Below are 18772 nucleotides of genomic sequence, written 5' to 3' on the forward strand. Positions count from 1 at the left end.
ATCATAATTTGATAAATATAAAAGAATTGTGAGTAGATTGTTTTTTGACAGATATTTACAGAATATTGGACTAAACATCATTTTCGACCATTCTTGTCAATATTAGATTTTTAAATAATGACCAATCCAACAATCAACAAAATGTCCTGTTACAAAAATAGTGTTCAACATTATTAATAATAATTTTTCTAATACGTCTTTTAGTTGGAAACTGACTTCTATGTCTCATGCTCATCATTTAATTTAATTTAACAAAAAAATACACTTTCATTTTAAAAAATCCTTCCTTTATACATAGGATATCTAGTCGTGTGACATTCAACTGCCGAATATATCGCGAAATTTAAAAAAATAAAGTCTGACAGGAATACGAGCATACTCGCTACAAGTCTGTCAGTAAACTGGCTGCACCTGCGGAAGGATACCAGACCCCACCAGCGTTTCAATATCATAAGGCCACGTCCACTGATAGAGGAGACTGTCACTCCCACTGCTCAGCACCCCCGCACTCTGAATTCTTATTGGACAAAATCTCCAAGAAGGGGCGTTTCCAACCCCCTTTCGAAAGCAGACATGGCCGCAGAATGGCTGCGAAAGTTGCTCAGGCGCTTCTGTTGCTTGTTTCTGTTGTCGTTGTTACTGCTGCTGCCGCTGCTGCTGCTGTTGTTGCGGCTGCCGATGCTGAAATGGTTTTCTCGCGACTCGGCCGACTACCTATCGATCCTCACTTCCCTCTTGAAATGCCACAGGTTTCAAGGGATCGTTGCGAGTTTAATCTGAGTGCCAATATACCTTCATCTCTCTTTTCGTCAAACTTTACTCCTTTGTTTATATTTTTATTCTGAACCTCAACCAGGGGCACGTCACACGAAGTGCACAAATGTGTGCAGCTTTAGTCGTCCAGATTTTTCTGATAATTGTCGACAATATGGACAATAAGGGTAAACTACCATTGAACTAATGTATTATTCTAAACGACCTCGGCTTAGACGCTAATGAGCTAAGGCCTAAATTGTTTAATACTTACTTTTTGCTGTAAAACTTTTGTCTTCTAAAATCTATATATAATAATTTGATACTCAAAACGAGAGTAAATACTATAATTGATGTAGAATATATTAATGTGACTTATCCGTACTCAATCACTAACTCTAAATCTAAAATATAACGAAATTTTATTGATTCCCAGCAGTAAGTATATCACTAATTTCAAAAAGCGTACATACGCTAATTAATCAGTAAAATTTCACTGATGATTCAGTGAAAATTAACTAATTTACAGCGTATACACGGGGTGTGGCTAAAGTATATGGAACTCCTTTAATATTTCTTAAAATATGTATTTTGGAGCAAAATGTTTTGAAACAAAAATTGTTGAGCCTAAGAAGTGTATTAAAATTAATAAATTTTTTAAAAAGTTGTTAGGCTTAAAAAATGTATTAATTTTAATTCACTTTTTAAGCCTGACAACTTTTGTTTCAAACATTTTGCCTCAAAAATACAGATTTTAAGAAATATTAAAAGAGTTCCAAACTTTAGCCGCATATACTTGAACCAATAATTTTCAAGTGCAGTAAAAAGCGCATGTTCGTTCCAAAAGTGGTTTTCAGAACGTTTCTGGAACGAACATGGTTTTTTGCCCACTGAAATAATAAGTATTTGAAACAAATACCATTTAATTGATTTAATTGAAGTAAATATTTATTTGATAATATACAAGTAATCTGTTACTTGAATTAAATAAATTTTTTATATTAGTGAATCTGTATTTATATTAAGAAGAAATTTATATATTGGTTTATTCGACCAAAAACAAATTTTTGTTTGAGAGTGCACGGAAGAATATAAATATGGTATACCTTTCGAAAAATTTGTGCAATAATTAACTTCACTTCGTATAAAAACAATAGAAAATAATAAGTGTGATAAGTGATGAATTGAATAGATACTGCCCCAAAAATTTTTCATGTGAGAATATGACTTTGACTTTCTGGTGTCATATTTCAAATTTATAGTGACCGTATATGAATGCAGATAGAACAGCTTATTAACTGAAAAATAGCAGTGAAATCATTAACAATTCATTAAATATATTGATGGAGATCAAAGAGATCAAACTTAGGAATATTTTGAACTTTAAGTCGCATTTAATTAAATTCACCCAGAGGCTGGAAATAATCTTATTTTATTTAAATATCTTTATTAATTAGCCAAATATTGTAAGCATATTATTTATTACTCATTTTAATATATAAGTATCTCTTTTTCCTGAGTTGAATGTAAAAAAACAAAACTCATTTATCTTTATAATCGTTTAAAAGATATAAACAATTTTGACCAATTTTGTATGTTACAAATAAACAGTATTACGTTCCGGCTCAAAAAGTTGATTTTTTGTATAATATTATATTAATTATATAGTATTATACCGCAACTTTCAAAGTATAAATGAGAATGTTCCGAAATCTTAAATATGGCACCTATATAGATATTTTTTCTAAAAATGTTTTTGCTTGTTTGTTATAATTTATGGATATAGCTATAATTTTTAGCCATATGCATAATATAATTAGCTTTCGCAGCAAAAAAATTAACTGTCAAATGTATAATTATTAACTATGTATATTAGATGACAATAATTGCTATCCTTATATAATTGCGTAGTCAATTAAGTTCTAAAATCTTTTTTCTCTGTATGTATAGAAAAGATAGCATCATTTTTTCATAATAAAAAGTAAATCTTAATTTAAGATCAGTCTTAAATTCAACACTGACTGCTTCAGTATCAGCATTGACTGTCTTAAGAATGTTGCATCCTGATTTTAAGGCCTTGCGCAGCCTTAAAATAAGACTTTCTATTTAATGTGTTAAACATTAATGAAAACAATCACGGTAAATCGTTAGGTGTTAAAATAACACCAAAATGAATTAAAATAACGCTAAATTGGATTATTTTAATCCTTTTTGGTGTTATTTTAATACGTAACGATTTACCGTGATCGTCTTGCACTATAATCATATAATTTATATAGAAATTTCTTCCAATTTTTATAGTAATTTTTCATATAATCCATAACTTTACTAAAACACAGAAAAAAAGTCTGACTCCGTTTACACGTTAAATTTAGCCCATATGTATTTCACATAAGTCTGTCCTTTTAACGGGGCTGACTCTGTTTACACCTTAAATTCAGCCTCAAAATTAGGCTGAAAGTAAGACTTTTTTTTAGTGTGAAATGATTACTAATCCACACAGCACAGCGAAATTTTTTTTTAAATTTTCATGGAAAATTTCACGTTAAACATTTATTGAATTGGAACATTTAAATCTTTACAAAATTTCCACTAAACATTGCAAGTAAATACTTTGAAGTTTGCACGTAAATCTTTATTAAATTTTTAGGAAAGTTTCGGTGCTGTGTGGGTATATATTATAATAAAAAACCACAGTTTATTTTCTAAGGATATAAAATAAAGACAAAAACCGATAAACTTATTCCTCTCAACTGACAGTTTTTCTATAAGGTTTTTCACTCAGGCTCTTCGTATAAACGCTAATTAGATACTTCAATTTGTTATAAATTTGACACACCTGTAAGAAAAATCTGTAAAAAATCACGTATACAGTTTGTTATTCAGTGACATATTCCCAAAGTAAAGTATATATAAATGGAACACATGACCATAATTATAAATGCCTGTTTAACTGAAATAAATTAATATTACTTTACCAATATTATTCAAAACTATGTCAACGTTTTGGATTTATCACGTTAAGGAAAGAAGAATTATTAATGTTGTAGTCTTCCTATTCAAAAAAATAGTTTTTAAAGTACCTCGATTGTCATCAAACATCAAGAGACGAAAAGTCGACCTAGACTTATTTACTGCAACTCAATCACGATTTCTCAATTGTTTAAACAACCCAGAAAAAAAATGTTTTCAATTTTAGACGATTCCTCTTCTTTTGCAGCATTTTTTCCTCTTGGGCACTAAAAGTTTTCCTTTCAAATTGAGAGGATTTTCCTCTTTTATATTTTATATTAAATGTCACTTTTTAAACAGTTTGAAGCTGTGTTCAGAAAAACAAAAAACAACTTAAAAATCTTCTTTCTAGTATAAATTTGTTTTAATTTGAGAGGAATAACTTCAATCTAAAGAAGAAAGATTAAAATTCATCCTTTAGTTAAAAAGCTTTCAAATATAAACAAAAATTTCTCTTTTTGTAGATGAATATTCGTATATTGAAAATAAAATGTAAAGATAGCAATTTTTTAAATTACGGTGGTAGATATTTTCTTCTAATGAAACTTGAATTAACTTTAACTTCTACTTGGCTCTATGGTAAGGTAATGTTTTGGTTCTACTATATCGGAAACAGTTGGAAAAATCTGCCTTACCTACAACAAGTAACAAGATTGGAGATAGTAAAGTTAGGAAATGACTTACCTCGTTTCTTTTACTGGTCACTGGATAGAAGGTTGTTACACTAAAGGCGCATTTCAAAAATTAATAGTCGATATTTTTTATTAACTTTTAGAAAAAAGATGCCACAGAAAATTGTGAGGCATTAGAATAAGAATGAAATAGAATTCTTAGAGCATATGACATACCTATACACACAGGTGACATTTATTAATAATAACTAGAAAAGAGATCTTTTAATTTTGATCGTGCTGTATTTGTTTATAAATTTATAATTAAATTCTAATTTGTACTATTTATTATTATAATGGGAATTTAGTTCTTTTTATTTTCCATTGATTTACTAGAAGGATGGTAACCCGTCCACTTGCGATAAGTAGAGTCCATCATACTTTCGACTGACATATCTATTGGTCGAATTATTAATGGGATTGAGGCAAGACCAACTGCAGTTGAAATCCAAGGACTCTTTAAATTAAAAATCATATTTCTCCTTTGAAGAAATCCAACTCCTGCGCATATCCTATTTATTGTGAATCCGGGAATAACGATTGATGCCAATCCCTGCCACAATAAAGTATCCGTTGCAGATAGAAGTATCTTTTTCCCCTTATCTAATGATGTGTCCACCTAGAAACAGAACAAATAAAACGATTGCAAAATAATATTATAACTAATGGGAGTAAGTTATTTTTTGCATGAAATAAAATATTGGTTTTCAACACTCCATTGTTTTTGAAACTTTTTCAGGAACCATGTTTCCTTTCAACGTCTAAATTTGTACGTCTCATATGTCATGAGAGAAATACAGCTTTCGTGAGACGTGTTTAAAAAACAACTCACGCGTTCTCATTGGGTCAATAATATAATTTAGTTTGAAAAAAAGAATGAACACCTTGTAAACTTTGGACGCTTTATGAAATGTGTCGGCAATAACATATCCAGAAGCTAGTATGTAAGAGGACCATACAACATGTTTTCGCACCACACTTCTAAATGCTTCTCCGACTTCATTCGTGTAACCTAAAACAGAAAGAATACTTACTTCTTAGATTATATATTTAATTTAATTTCTCAGATCAAGTGAAAGTAAAAGCTGGCAGTACAAAATAATTAATATTTTCTAAATTGTATAATTGTGTTGCAAATTGAAAAATATTTTTTGTGACAATGGTACATTATCATTGTAATTAAAAACAATACAAAATATTGGCAAAATAAATCTTATTTTCATATCAAGAAAAATACTTCCCCCTTCTTTAACCTAAAAACTTGCTTAGAGATTAAAATATAGTTTCAACTAAAAATTACTAATTAATCATTACCCAGGTACCGTAAGGGTGTTTCGCGATATAAATCCACTTCGCGTTCTTTATTTTCCATTAGACTGCCTTGTTGTTTTTGGAGCTTTATAAAACAATTACATTACTTATTAACTCTAATAAAAGTTGTTGTTATTATTATGTAGATATTTAAAAATAATTATGCCTGTATGAATGAAGCATTTACCTTTTAAATTAATTCTCTTATTTATTCCTTGATTAATTATCGAAAATTATTAAGTCACAATATTAATAAAAATCTAGTCTCTAGAAAAGGTGAATAAAAATTAGAATAGCATTTAATAGTGCTTAGTCGAAGTTACCGAAGTTACTTAAACAAAATAAAAAACATAACCGTTTATAAATTAGCGTCAATTGCAGAGCAGAGCAGAGCAGACAGACAACTGTGGCACTGATAAGCATTAAGCACATACCAAGTATTTCACTCAACTGTTCCAAACGATTCCGAAAGATGGCGGCAATTTTTTTATAGTAGTTTTGATACTAGTTTGATGGATGGACAACACGATCCGGCTTTCCTACAAATTTTAAGTGGGGAGAAGAACATTGCTAATTTTTTAGATGCATTTTTTGGTTTTTTATTCAGATGGTATGTATTGATTTTTATATATTTTGCTTGTATTGTAATACCAAAATTTTTCAAGTTTGATTTTTTGACATATCTTTATTGTTATTTGACCTCAAGAGTTCAAAAATCATCAGATTTTTAAAAAATGTCATTTCGTATATGTGTTGTGAACATTACATTTTTATAAATATCTCAAGATTATGAAGAGCTTTAGGGATGAATTTTTTGCCCATAACTTTAAAAAAATGTTAGGACACCTATAAATGTTTTTTCATAATTATGTAGAGTTTTTTAGACGCACCTTTTGAGCCCTTATTGAACATTTTTTGTCCATATTAACCGGAGATATGTAAACATTTAAAAATCTAAAATTTTGGAAAAAGGACTTTTTTGAAAATTTTGTTGAGAAATATAGAAGTAACTTTAAAAATATCGTTACCGACTTGTAGAGTCGGTATTTTAAAAAAAAAACCCTTGGATTATGACCTATTTATGATCGAATTAGGTTCAAAAATAGATTAAAAAATTGTGGAAAATGACATTTTCTCAACTTTTTTGTTTGAAAACATTTCTTTTGTTGTAATTGTAATACTAAAAATTTCTATTTTCAGTACTGATTTTTACGTCGAATCCAATGTAGAAAATCAAATTGGTTTCCTACCCGGAATGGTTGAAAATTTAGTAGATGAATATTTTAAAAAATGGAGAAACAAGTCTTATGAAGTACTATCAGGAGAAATTTGTTCAAACTTTGAGCAAATTGTGATCCCTTCAAAAATCGATGATAAAAAGCCTAATTCGCAACAAGTACAAAACAATAAACTTAATAAAATTTCGGTATTTGCAGAACAATCATCAGATAGTTACAATGGGGCTGTTCGCGAACATTATACTTGGTCTCAAACCATTTGTGATTTAAGTGTTATTGTAAAAATTCCAGTAAACGTGAAATTAATCGACCAACTCAGAATTAGTCTATCACCTCAAATTATTACAATTGACATTAAGAATGGTGAATTTAAAACATGGAACACTCTTATACGTGGACAATTCTACTTTAAAATTCGTAAAGATGAATCATATTGGAGCTTTGTTCCTGGAAAACACGTAATAGTGAGTAAATGTACAGAATAAAATTAATGAGTTGAAAAGGAGCAAAATAGAATTTCTGATAATCTCTAAGTTATACCAGAGATGACTCTGCACGGAAAAAAATAGTCGCAGAAATTTTCAGCGACTAATCGAAGACTCTCGGATATGAACGAATCTTTTATAGACTTTTAGAAATGTTCTACGATTTTAGCAGAAATTCTCCAAAAAAAGTCGAGGACTTTCTAGAAACCTAGTAGCGGAAAACAGTCTCGGAATTATTCTAACACTTCATAGAAGGTTTCGTCGACGAGTCGCGGAAAATGGTGCGCACAAAAGTTGCGCGCGTTAAAACCAATAAACACTGTTTTTTTAACATTTTTTTTTAACAATTTATGACAATTGATTGTCAAGATTATTATTATTTTTATTATTCAATTTGTCGATATTAATATATACATTAAAAAATTCTAAATAATTTCCGCGACTGTCAATTAAAAATTAGAACGCTGTAGAGTAAATTCAGGTTTGTAATTTTCCGCGACTGTGGCGGAATCGGTTACATGCGCGTGGAGTCTTCATTTTCTTCGACAGTCGCGGAAAGTTTCTTCAAATGTAGTCTGCTATTTCTTCAAAAACTGTGAATATGATTTTTAAAACACTTTCCACTAAATCCGAGAGTCTTCAACAAAGTCGAGGAAAATTTCCGCGACTTATTTTTTCCGTGTGCGGTTAAACCAAATTTTCGTCTCATTCCTCTCATATGGTTGAAAATATGAAATATCTTGGAGATTTCTTGCGAACTGTGAAGATTATAGAATGTTTATTACATGACTTTTTATATAAATTGCATTATAGATTCATCTAGAAAAAACTGTGGAACGTTGGTGGGAAGCTTTACTCGTAGGAGAACCAAAAATTGACTTGGCGAAAATTGATTGTTCACGAAATTTAGATGAATTGGGAGACGCTGAACAAATGAAATTAGAGGAACTGATATGGAATCATCAACGAAAATTGATCAAAAAACCAACCGCAGAAGAAATAGTATGTTTTTTATGTTTTAGATTTATTTATTTAATGGCAATAAATCTCTAACATTGATAATAAATAATATACTTTTTGATTAAAGAAAAAAGAAAATATTTTCAAGAAGACTTGGGATTAAGAAGATCAATTATTTTTTTTTAAATTAAACTAAAGATAGGAAACATTACTTTTTTGTAAAGTATGAAATTATTTAAAAATAAATAACTAAAATAATAAGTTTTTCAAATTGACTGAATGGCATAATATTTAAGATGGTATGTCAAAAGAAGCAACAGGTACAATAGTTCTCATTCAGAGGAACCTAAAACATGTGATTTTCTTTTTTTAATTTTCATAATTATTCATCTTTTTGTTAAGTGCATATTATTTAAATGAATTAAGTTACAAATTATTTTTTATCGCTATATTAAAATATTTATTAATATTTAATTGTTTTATATTATAGTACTGAAACCTTTGAAAAAAGTGTACTTGTCTATGTATATTTTAAGTTATTTAAAAAATAAAATATTATGTGCTTATTTTTTCAGAAAATGTTTTCATTGCATTATATGTATTATACTAAATATATATATATATATATATAACCCGCATTTAACGACAAAATGAAATTACTGTTGTCAATAATTTCTCTTGTTTAACTTTCCATTTCCCCGTTATTTTCATGAAAAAAAGTTAACTTAATATTTATTTTTTTGGTGAAAAAATGTTTAGAATATAGAACTAGTTTATTATTTTTTGAATGATAAATACACTTAATTTTATATAAATAAAATGTTGGAAAAATTGTATTTTGTACTCGAGAAAAAGTTATTACATTCGTAAATATGGAATAAACATCTGTTGTACATCCAGCATCTTAGGCTTGAATGTATAATACTTTAGAAAACTCGAGCTTCAACTTGAGCGTTTGTGTTCAAGTTGAGCACCTTTTCAGGTGAAACACAGGTAATATACATGTCTGAGGCTGTCTTTCTACCTCATCCCCACCTGATCTAACTTCACCGGTTCTTTCGACTTGGTCAGGTTCTGCTTTTCTCCAAAGCATAAGTTGAGCCGTTAGTGGTGTTACTGAAGGAATATTGGTGTAATGTGCTCCGTGTTTTGCAACCTGTGTCTTCGTAGATTGTTACATTTAAACAGTTTTTCAGCTTCTAGTGATAAAGAAAAAACTAATTATTATTGAATTTTAATAATTTATTACAAATGAAATCAAAAGTGGTGAAAGGCGTATTGTTTTAAGGTGAATGTGAGTGTATGTTTTTGTGTGTGTGTCGACTTTAGACGAATAACATCTTAGTGCTAAATTGTTAATAGTCAATTGTTGTTCTTGATTTTGTGCCAAGTGAAAATATCGTTAGCTTTAATAATCGAAAATGCCTTGCTCTGCTGTAACGCTCTCTTTGGCTACCATAACTGGTATTATTGCTACAGCTCTTCTGGCAATTGCCTTCTCTACGGACAACTGGCTATATACGGAGGTCAAACGGGCCCAAATTCAGGTTGCTAGTATTATTATTTATAGAATATAATATCTTTAATTAATCAACAATCTCTTTGAATATGTACACATACATACAGATATAGTTTCATTACATTCGGTTTTCATAAATTCTTTAATGGATCAGCTATTTATCTTTCTCTTTCATTGTGAATGGTCGAGTCCTTTATATACATTCTGGTTCTCAATCTAAGAGTTTATCTTTAACAGTAAAAGCTACTGAACAAGAATGTTGCAAGTTTACTTAAAATTAATATTAATTGACATTGTTATATGTTATCTACATCAATTTTATAAAACGAACAACTTGTTTGAAAAGTAATAAAGCGTTTTTCAAGTAAGATAATTATGGAAAATTAAAATCTCTATAACTTGATATAAAATGACGCTCTACTGCGTGTGGAGTTTCCTCACTAGAATTTTCATTACAATTCTTAACACGTTAAATTGTTATGAAAATAATAAATAAAGTAAAACACTTTAAACATTAAAATATTTAATAGAAAATAAATATTCAAATAGATCTACCCTTTTCTACCCAACTTTTATATTTTTAATATTAGTATGGATCTGCCACAATTATCGATTTATAAGTGACATTTCACTTTAAAAATCTATTGATTTTCTAAATTTTCATGCAACTCTGCCGATTTTTTAAAAATCTACCGATGCTTTCTTGTCGGTTAGTGGCAACCCTGTAAGATCGCATTGTGAGTGAGTCTCATTCTAAATCTGTGAAAATTTCACTGATTCCTCTACTTATAAGAGACTTAATTTTTTCACTATGAAAAAAATTATGTTCAATGTCAAAATTATTTAACAAAATACTAATTGACAAAAGTAGGAATATAATGAAATTTTCATTAAATCTTTTTTAGGTATAAAATTATAAGAACGGCATTCCATCGTTTCTTGACATACCAAACTGCGCCGCACCCATTTTCTAGCACGTTGACTGTTAGTCTATACGTTGACTTAAATTCAATAACACTCGAAGGATTCAAAATAAATACCTCTGTATATGTAAAAAATTATATATTCGAATTATTGAATATTACAAAGTATTTATAACAACAAATGAACATATACATTTTGAACCCCAAAATTCACTATTGAAGTAAAGCATTATTTTTCTCGTATCTTTCATACGATGCATTAAAATATGAAAGTTTTTACATTTTATGTCAAATATTGTAAAAATAAAAAAAAACTTTAAATGGTGATAAAAAATATAGCTGTATGCTACAATTTGCAAAATATAACCAAAGTAGCACGTAACATTATTCCATAATGCAATGTTACATTACAAGTATTACAAGTAATGTTACAGTGACACTACTAAATTAAATATTATTATGAACTTGCAGTAGTGTTACCCAGTAAAAAGTATAAATCTTGATTTAAAATCAGTCTTAAATTCAGCATTAATATGTCTTAAAAATGATGAACCCAAATTAAAATGTTGCAATTGATGCCTTAAAATACGACTTTCTTTTTACTGTGTACAATGCCACAGTATGATTACGGTAGTGTTGCAAAGAAAGTTTATAAAATTCTTTTTATACGGAATTTTGCGATCTTTATTTGTATGACATTACTGTAATGTCATATATTAATAGAAGTATATGTTAGTTTAAGTTTAAATGTGTCTTTCCTTCCTCATGTCGTATTATTTCCTTATAGTTTACCAAAGTTTCTTTATACAATGTCTAAAAAAATGCTAAACTGAATTCATATTGAAATTCCATCAAATTATTCCAGAGAAATGTTTAATGTCATTCGAGTGTAAAATTGTGAAGACTGTTTTAGATTTTTGTCACAAAGCTTTAACAATTTTTAAATATAATAATATGATTTAACGTCAATCAATATATTAAAAAAATGTCTCTTTCACATATTGTTTTTTCAATTTCTATGAGAGCAGTTATGTGACATGGTATCATAGAGTGAGAAAATTGCAACAGTAAGTTGTTGTCGTTACTGTCAACAATGACTGTAGTAAACGATGAAAGCAAATCCTCACCTTAGAAGGTGTCCTTCTCATATAGGAATCTATCAAGAATAAATATGAGAAAGGGTTTGTTTGTTTGTTTCTATGTCAAAGAAATTTCCTTCTGTTGAGTGATAATACTATGTGATTACAATCATGTGGCGAAACGACAATGTGAAAGCAGTGCCAAATGACTCTCATGCATGTTTCCGAAACTCTCTTTTTAAAAACAATACTTATAGTTGTACGCATACATATATTAACTAGGTATAATGATGACGATGTTGATGATGATGTGAGAAACAGCTATACAAAGTTTTGCGGCAATAAACTATACAAAATGGAATAATCCTAAATAGTATACAAGCAGCTTTTACCAATGGTGAAAAATGTTCACTGCTTTAATTATAATACGAACATATATTGTATTGGTGGATATGTGGTATAAACGCATACATTGTATGTTTAGTCCAAACCAAAGTCCTAACCACACTCGTATATGTCAGAATTAGCAATAATTATAATTTTCTTCAGTATGCTTTTTTATGATATAGCTTGACCTTTCTTCTTCATTATTATCTTTTGTTGCAGCAATATGTTCATAAACATCCAGAGCAGAGCAATGTAATTGGACCTATGAATAAGTATTACTACTATACGAGAACGCAGGGTCTCTTCAGGATATGCTTTCCCAAAGATCGGCCACCCACGGGTAAGTTAAAATAAAAAACATTATATACATATTTATTTTTACAAATAAAATAATAAGAAAATCTGTAGGGATCTACAGAAAACCAGGACCTATCAATTGACGGGTGATTGATGGTTCCTGGGTTATTATGATCCTCACTTTTTCACTCTCTAAATCTAAATAAGTCAAAACTCTTAAGTGTATATGCACTTATTTCTTACGTGGAAGAGTTTTCAAAAACAGATTCAGATTTAGAGAGCGCAGTTTTAATATTTCAAATTTCTTAAATTTCAAACTAAAAGTCTATATAGTAGGTTTCAGGAATCATTCACTCGGAAAAAGTTCTAGTTAAAGTTACTAAATGCATGTGGTTAAAAAGTTTCTAGTTAAACTAAATATAAATTTATGGTATAATAAGACAATTCTGGTTAACACAGAAGCGTTTATTCTGTGGTCTTTTTGAACCAGAATTTCTGGTAAGCTCAATAACAAGAAATTCTAGTTAAATTTATAAAAAAAAATTAACCATAATTCTAATATCTTTTAACCAGAAAAAGTAGTAATGGTGTCCAGCAGTCAGGGAATGTCAGTAAATTATATCTATAAATTTATAGAAAAAATTTTAATTTTTGTGAATTAAAAAATTCTGTAATCTAACAAGACTTAAATGGTTATTATTACAATTTGTTACTCTATTATTTGACATTAATTTATTGTTAAATATATAAGTATCATATTTTTGTCCCAAGAAAGCAGAAATAAGTTTTGTAAAATGTTAAGGAAAAGTCAGGGAATTTTTTTCTCAACCCTTGCTGGACAGTTTAATTCTGACAAGATTTACCAGAACTTTAGTTAATTTTAACTAGACTTTTTTGAGTGCTGTATATGAAATAACTTATTGCGGTGATTGACAAAATTTGTTTGTGAATAATTTCGGGAAATCTTGAAATATATAAATATTTATTATTATTATTATTATTATGGTGCGTCAAGTGAATATAAAATTAAAATAAAATGAGTGAAATTTTATGTAGAAATAAAGTACAAAGTTTCTTATGAGAAAATGTACTTTTACTTGAATAGTAAGAGAGGGAAGTTGAATGAGCAAAGCAGAAGTAAAGAAAGGTATATATATATTATATGAGAAATTTTCATCGGAGAAGAGAAAATGACTAAAGACGACTATCTCAATAAAAAATGATTTTTTTGTTTCCTCATTCTTCAATGAAAAGGTGATGAAAAGAGTTGATATTTTCCTACCAAGTATATCATAAGTTTTTTTAGATTGACAGAAATATGGAATTTCTGCTATAAAAGTATGAAGCATTTATCTTTGTATCAGTACAAATTTTATGAATTTAGTAGCATATTTTCTTTACTATGTATAACGTTTCAATAACTTGAAAACAATAATAAGATTACATATAAAATGCAATGACATGTAATATAAATTATTTACCGTTCTCTGACCAAGAGTTCCTAATCGGTTTCGACATTCATTATTGCGTTTCCGGTGAGACATCTATATGGACGTCGAATAATTTATAATCAAGAAATAAAATTAGAAATTCTTACGTGAAAAATTCAGTTGTTAAAAAAATACAAATGTTTAAAAAATTATTTACTTTTTCTTATCGATCTACATATGTGTACGTATGTATAACAAATAAACTAAACTATTTTTTGTATTTTTGTAAATAATTTGTAGATTGTGTTATGCTGCGTAGAAAATTTTATGAAAAACTTTAAGTCAATAAAAGAACACAGTTACCAGCTTAAGAAAGAGCATTATGAGTACAGTTATTCCCGAGTCAACGATCTTTAGTGGTAGATAGTTTAAATTAAAACTGGATTTCAAAGAAGGTCAAATTCTCGAATAAATAAAATACATAATTGAGTTTTCTTAAAAATTAACTATATATGATTGAATTTGTATTGTGTAAATATTAAAGAAAAAATTTGTATTCTTTGCACGAACATATATTTATATATATGTTAATAAACGGAATTAGAAAATAAATGAAGAAAAGTCTTTAAGTAAAAATAGGATGTACTTAAAGTAAGGTAATTGACAATAAAGTAACAAAGGTAAACAAAGATCTAGAATATAATATATAGCGAGTTCTTATATGAAGATATAAAAGACTGATTATCACAAAACGCTCTCAGCTTTAAACTTTATGAAAATTTGTTTTTGAAAATTGATAGTACAATAGTGTAAAAATAGTTCATATACAATAGAATTATTATGTCAGTTATCAAAAAACTTTTTAATTGTTTGTTCCAGTGGAAACGTATTTAAGTCCAGTAGAGACTCATTGCACGAATGTCAACTACTTTATTCCTGATGAAGAAAACGAAACAAGAAGCTTTACAGAAGATGCCATGACCAGACTTCGTAAGACATTTATTTATAATTCTAACTAATAAAGAATCCTCTGCTCTACATTGAAGTTAATTCTCTATAAATCTCTTTGTTTATACTATTTCAATTATCAAATGTTTTACTAAAAAAAATAATACAAAAATCCTTATTTGAAAACGAATCCGCACTTTCGTTCTTAAGGCAAATTACTTTCTTAAAATAAGACATTTTTTTTGCAGATATGGGACGTTCGGTAATAGCTGTCTTTATTGTGGCTTTTCTGGCTATATTCTCAGCTTTCTGGACAGGAATAGTGGGCTGTTGGCGAAGGTCACCAGGGAACATTACTGCAACTGCCATACTAATGTTGTGTGCCTGTTAGTTGTTTATCATATTTTTTATAAAATCAGAATATCATTTTGTGAGATCTTGTTTATATAAAATCTTAAATGCGTTTTGTTTATCTTAAACATTATAGTAAAAACTTTTTTGTTAGGTTTGCTGAGTGCTGCAGGAATGGGTCTTTGGCATGGAGTTGAATACTACGAAAAAGAAAAAATGATTGGAGAAGAATATTTCCAACAGTGGAGCAATGTAAGTATTTGATGATAACAAGAAGTATATATCAAGCTCTTTTATAAGGAATGTTTAAGGCATTTTTTAAAGAAATAAAATATGCAAAGTTATTATAGGAAGAAGACGAACAGTCCCATCACCTTAACCATTTCTATGGTTATTATTTTCCAAATAAAACCTATAGTATTCTTAAACTTATTGCGACCATGACTCGACAGCATATTAGAAATATTGAATGGCAAAATGGATACAAAAAATTATTCAAGCAACATTGTGTAAATTTGTATTGGGTGCAATATTGCCTGAATATTGATTGAAAATTAAATGTCAACATTATCTGAACATTGCTGTTCAACTTTTCCAACATTGTAAGGTTGGAAAAGTTGAACAGTTAAGTTTAAGGTAACTTTCTGTGCTGCGGAAATAAGAAAATGGAATCAAAAATTGCGACCAAGGTTTTTTTCCATTATATGATTTCAAACAAACAGGAATAAAACTAAAGGTTTTGATACGAATTGATTAATTTGAAAATCGTAGGTTCTAAAGGATAATGCAGCTCAATGGTATGATTGGTCTTTTTACCTAGCCTGGTTAGGAGTAGCAACATGTTTAGCAGCAATGACCCTATTTCTGATAGCAGCATCTTGTTTACGCAAGGAGCGTATCCGGGAGCAAACTCAGAATATCCAATACATAATGCCAGGTGAACCAAAATGAGAACCTAATAAAACTAATCCCTGCTTTTTTCGTTAACCCGATTCCAGGTCCTGAAGGACAATTCACTAATCTCGTATGACTGGTCATACGTGGTTGCTTGGGTCGGCGTCGGTTGGTCTTTGGTCAGCGCTATCTTGTTTAGCGCAGCGGCGATTTGCTTGCGGGGCGAGAGAATGCGTGAAGAAGCGATGAACATGCAGTACCTCATGCCTGGTACATAATATTCGTAACATCTTATTGCTTTTACTAACTCTTCAATTCAAAACCTTTCCAGATGCTTGCAATAATTGACCGCTCCAATGCAACAACTCGAAAAATTTTCGAGCTTTGAACGAGTTGTTGCATTGGAGCACTCAATTTTCTCTCGGAGGTAAAGTAGTACCTATATATTTAGTATTATATTTTTATATTTTTCATCATGTAATATAAGATAAGCTATACATATCTATTTAATAACAGGTATAACGTGGCAACTAAAACTTTTACACCTGATAAACATTCTAAAAACTAGTTTAAAAATAATAGAGAATTAATATTACTAATAATTCAAATTTAAGTTTATACATGGTACTAAACAATATTTTAGAAAATTTTCAATTATTTTATTAGAAATTCATTATCCGGGGTTCTCTAGAGACTTTGAGTAATGTGCGTATGGCTAAGATTTTTCTTCTTGCTCAATAAGGTAGTCAAACTCTTAACTTTTTATAAGAGTATTATCAGTCAATAACATTTTACTTACTAGCTTTCTGCAAAAAGTCATTCTTTCTGCCTTTAATTTCAAATACAAAACGCGCATTGAAAGATTTTTAATTTCAAAAAAATTAATTGTAATGCCTATATTCTTTCAGATAATCAGTAAGAAAAGATATAAATCAGTAAAAAGCGTCTTACTTTTTGAGATTATAATAAATTGTAGCATCACCTCAAAATATATATATGTACAAAGTTTTTTTCGGTATCGTGTTTTATTCTCGTGCTTCTTAATTATCTGATATGGCCGCTGCGTTACGGAATATTGATGTGTGTACGCTAACGGTTAAAAATTCTTTATGTATATATAGGGTAAAAGTAGTAGTCGGTCACAACTCTTCAAACGTTATAACTTTTAAATTATATTCAGTTGGTTAATTTTAAACATTTCGTCATAAAGTTAAGACGCTTTTTCCCAATTTAAAATAATATTTTAACACTTTATTTCTAATTCTAAAATGCATGTTTGGCCGACTATGGATTCCGAGTGAACTTTTGTAGCATTAGAAAGTAATTACTTTTTTCTTTTTTCAGTTTACCCTCAAAAGCAACAGTATGCCTATGCTGGATATCCAGCTCCAGCAGCATACCCAGGACCTTATTATCATGGTTCGCAATATGGGCCTTATAATTATTGAAAACAAAAATTTTCAAGTGTTTCAAGTGCAATGAAGAAAGAAAGAAATATATTGCGTACAATTCGTTTAAAACTGAATCCATCCAAAATTGAGAGTAATGTATACTTACATTATTTGCCTGTTTTGTAAACGTATTTAAAATCGGTATAAACTCAAATGAATAAAAGTAAAAGTTGCTTTAGAATAATACGTCAATTATACAAAAGAAGTTCATTTAAAGTATAGTTACTTTCTGACTATATTAATTTTGATCTTATGTATAAATTGCAATTAATATTCTACCAAATGGGAAGAAACATATATAAATACATTTTAATAAATTTTGATGCAAAATCAAATCAGATCGAAATTCAAGAGAAAAACATCGTTAACGTATAAAAAAGTATTTCATCGTCGGTTATACTAAAACTTCACTTACCGATCGAAATACACACTGTTGAGCCGAACGTTATTAATAATATTACCTTTTAGTTCAAAGTTTTACTATTATTAAATACTCATATTTTCGTTTTTACAAAAAACTCCTAAAACGAATAAAATAAAAATTTAAATTGTGAAATACTCTAATGTAATAATTTAGTTTTTATTATGTTAAGAAAAAGTGTGAATTGAAGTATATATAATAATATTACTTAATAGTGTAAATTATAATAAAAATAAACTTTTTACTGAACACTGAAAACAACCAACTACTTTACTACTTTATTATTTAAATTTTACTTACATTTGTAATTTAATTTTTTTATTTAAATTATTATTATAAATAAAAAGAAAATTAAAGTTCCGTCTAAATAAACCTCGAAATTTTTATTTTTACACGAGATGAAGAAGAATAGAAATATTGTTTGTCTTTTTCTATTTGTCAGAATGACAATTCTGTCCTTTTCTCTCTTATGTAAAAATGATTAAGGATAAAGGTATGTTCACAACTCTGTAGAGTGTGACAAACTTATGCCACTGTCACAGTAAAGAGAAAGACGAGAATTGTTTCAAAAGTCTTGCAAATTAAGCCCTAAACACAATAACTTCGTGAACGACTTGCATAAAATAGAAAAGGTCACAATTA

General features: G+C 28.9%; 4 protein-coding genes across 7 annotated transcripts in view; 3 read left to right on the top strand and 1 right to left on the bottom strand.

Annotated features, from left to right (window-relative positions):
* LOC122512148 overlaps positions 1-6261 on the top strand; it is a 73090-nt gene extending 66829 nt beyond the window's left edge. The window contains exon 5 of one of the 3 annotated variants that reach the window (XM_043627837.1): positions 6129-6261. The gene's annotated coding sequence lies outside the window, so the exon portion shown is untranslated. Of the gene's footprint in view, positions 1-6116 lie in introns of all 3 variants that reach the window. The other 2 variants (XM_043627840.1, XM_043627839.1) reach the window with 2 other exon arrangements.
* On the bottom strand, positions 4660-6156 carry LOC122512156 (mitochondrial fission process protein 1). Its single transcript, XM_043627856.1, has 4 exons — positions 5935-6156; positions 5751-5832; positions 5321-5448; positions 4660-5055 (listed from the first exon to the last, which is right to left on the bottom strand). The coding sequence occupies exons 2-4, from the start codon at positions 5806-5808 to the stop codon at positions 4741-4743; spliced, it is 501 nt and encodes a 166-aa protein (XP_043483791.1). The 5' UTR covers positions 5809-5832; positions 5935-6156; the 3' UTR covers positions 4660-4740.
* LOC122512155 (nudC domain-containing protein 3-like) lies at positions 6227-9000 on the top strand. The gene is made up of 4 exons (XM_043627855.1): positions 6227-6357; positions 6948-7449; positions 8284-8472; positions 8558-9000. The coding sequence occupies exons 1-4, from the start codon at positions 6260-6262 to the stop codon at positions 8591-8593; spliced, it is 825 nt and encodes a 274-aa protein (XP_043483790.1). The 5' UTR covers positions 6227-6259; the 3' UTR covers positions 8594-9000.
* Positions 9001-9502: 502 nt separating this feature from the next.
* Positions 9503-18395, top strand: LOC122512154. 2 transcript variants are annotated; one of them, XM_043627853.1, is made up of 7 exons: positions 9503-9977; positions 12558-12678; positions 14945-15055; positions 15262-15399; positions 15519-15616; positions 16136-16301; positions 17603-18395. In XM_043627853.1, the coding sequence occupies exons 1-7, from the start codon at positions 9852-9854 to the stop codon at positions 17704-17706; spliced, it is 864 nt and encodes a 287-aa protein (XP_043483788.1). In that variant the 5' UTR covers positions 9503-9851; the 3' UTR covers positions 17707-18395. The 2 variants fall into 2 exon arrangements, with proteins under 2 accessions (XP_043483788.1, XP_043483789.1); XM_043627854.1 differs by lacking the exon at positions 16136-16301 and adding an exon at positions 16363-16528.
* Positions 18396-18772: the final 377 nt, after the last annotated feature.

The sequence above is a fragment of the Leptopilina heterotoma genome, unplaced genomic scaffold (assembly GCF_015476425.1).
Source record: "Leptopilina heterotoma isolate Lh14 unplaced genomic scaffold, ASM1547642v1 Lhet_95, whole genome shotgun sequence".
Taxonomy (NCBI): Eukaryota; Metazoa; Arthropoda; class Insecta; order Hymenoptera; family Figitidae; genus Leptopilina; species Leptopilina heterotoma.